The 1,122-nt window shown below is 51.9% G+C and overlaps 1 protein-coding gene across 1 annotated transcript in view; it reads left to right on the top strand.

The window, feature by feature from the left end:
- The window catches only part of LOC105514551 (putative golgin subfamily A member 8D), an 11,414-nt gene that overhangs the window by 2,307 nt on the left and 7,985 nt on the right, over positions 1-1,122 (top strand). The window contains exons 2-3 of the mRNA XM_011945971.1: positions 505-564; positions 746-826. Of these exons, the coding sequence (XP_011801361.1) occupies positions 505-564; positions 746-826 (141 nt within the window). The remainder of the gene's footprint in view (positions 1-504; positions 565-745; positions 827-1,122) is intronic.

The raw sequence follows: 1,122 nt of genomic DNA, 5'->3' as shown, positions 1-1,122 counted from the left end.
AAAAAAAGAATTCTGGGTTTGAATCCTGCCTCTCCATCTGCCAGGGATATAATTTAGGTCAAGTTGCTTGAGCTCTTTGGGCCTCTCTTTGCACATCTATATAATAATCTATATAATATAGGTGGTATTATTGTTTGACTTCCATTTGTGAGGTTTAAATGAGATTTGTTATTGTTTTATGTTAATCCCTAGTATATAGCCTGCTGTAAACACCCAGGACACCAGGATATGGTCATTGCTGTTTGATTTTCCTCATCCCCAGTCTCAAGGGGAAGCCAGGACAAAGAGAACAGCCATTTGCCATCAGGAGTCACTGAAAGGGCCCCAGGGTGGGATGGTGGGGAGATAAGAACCATGAGAGAAGTTGGCACAAAGGAGTTACGGGACAAAGGGTCCAAGATAGGCAGAAAAGAAAATTGTGCCAGTTGATGGGGAAAAAAGGAAGTCAGAGGGCTTAGACACAGAAGGACAGAACATCTCCATGTGCACTCTCATCTCTTGTAGTCAGCAACAGGTATCGATGGAGAGGGCCCTACGTCATCTGCATACCTCAAGGATCTGGAGGTAAGAGGCTCTGGGCGGAGGTGCAGTGACCCTGCAGGCCAGCCCTCCAACCTCCTCCGACAGCGGGGACTGGGTGCCTCTCTGCAAGCTGAGACAGCCCACCACACCCCAGCCCTAATGATCGTTCTCTCTACCTCTCCCCCACTCCTCCTCCACCTCCTCTTCTCTACTTGCACCTCAGAGCCCGTCCCAAGAACTAGCAGCAGTCCTGGACTCAAGGCCGGTCAAAATCAGTCTACTGAAGAACACCATCAAATCTTTGGTAAGAGTCCAGTGGGGTCCCCTGATTCCACGCTGACAATCCTGGGCTCCAGTTTCCCCTTGGGGCCCTGAAGAAAGGGACTGGGGGCCCCCGGTGCCAAGGGCAAATAGGGAGCTGCGGCACCCAGACCTCACCTGGAGGGACCCCAGAGCATGCAGCATGGCTATTTTTTTGCTGCCCTCTTTGCCGACTCTCTCCTCTCCACACACCCCTGCTCTAGTCCTTGCTACACACGTCCTGGGGTGGTTGCCTCTCGGGGGAGTGCGAGCCTGACTGGTTGTCAGGGGCCCCATATT

This window comes from Colobus angolensis, unplaced genomic scaffold (genome assembly GCF_000951035.1).
Source record: "Colobus angolensis palliatus isolate OR3802 unplaced genomic scaffold, Cang.pa_1.0 Scaffold247, whole genome shotgun sequence".
NCBI classification, from domain to species: domain Eukaryota; kingdom Metazoa; phylum Chordata; class Mammalia; order Primates; family Cercopithecidae; genus Colobus; species Colobus angolensis.
The sequence above is the reverse complement of the archived record's forward strand: the minus strand, read 5'-3'. Positions and strand labels throughout refer to the sequence as shown.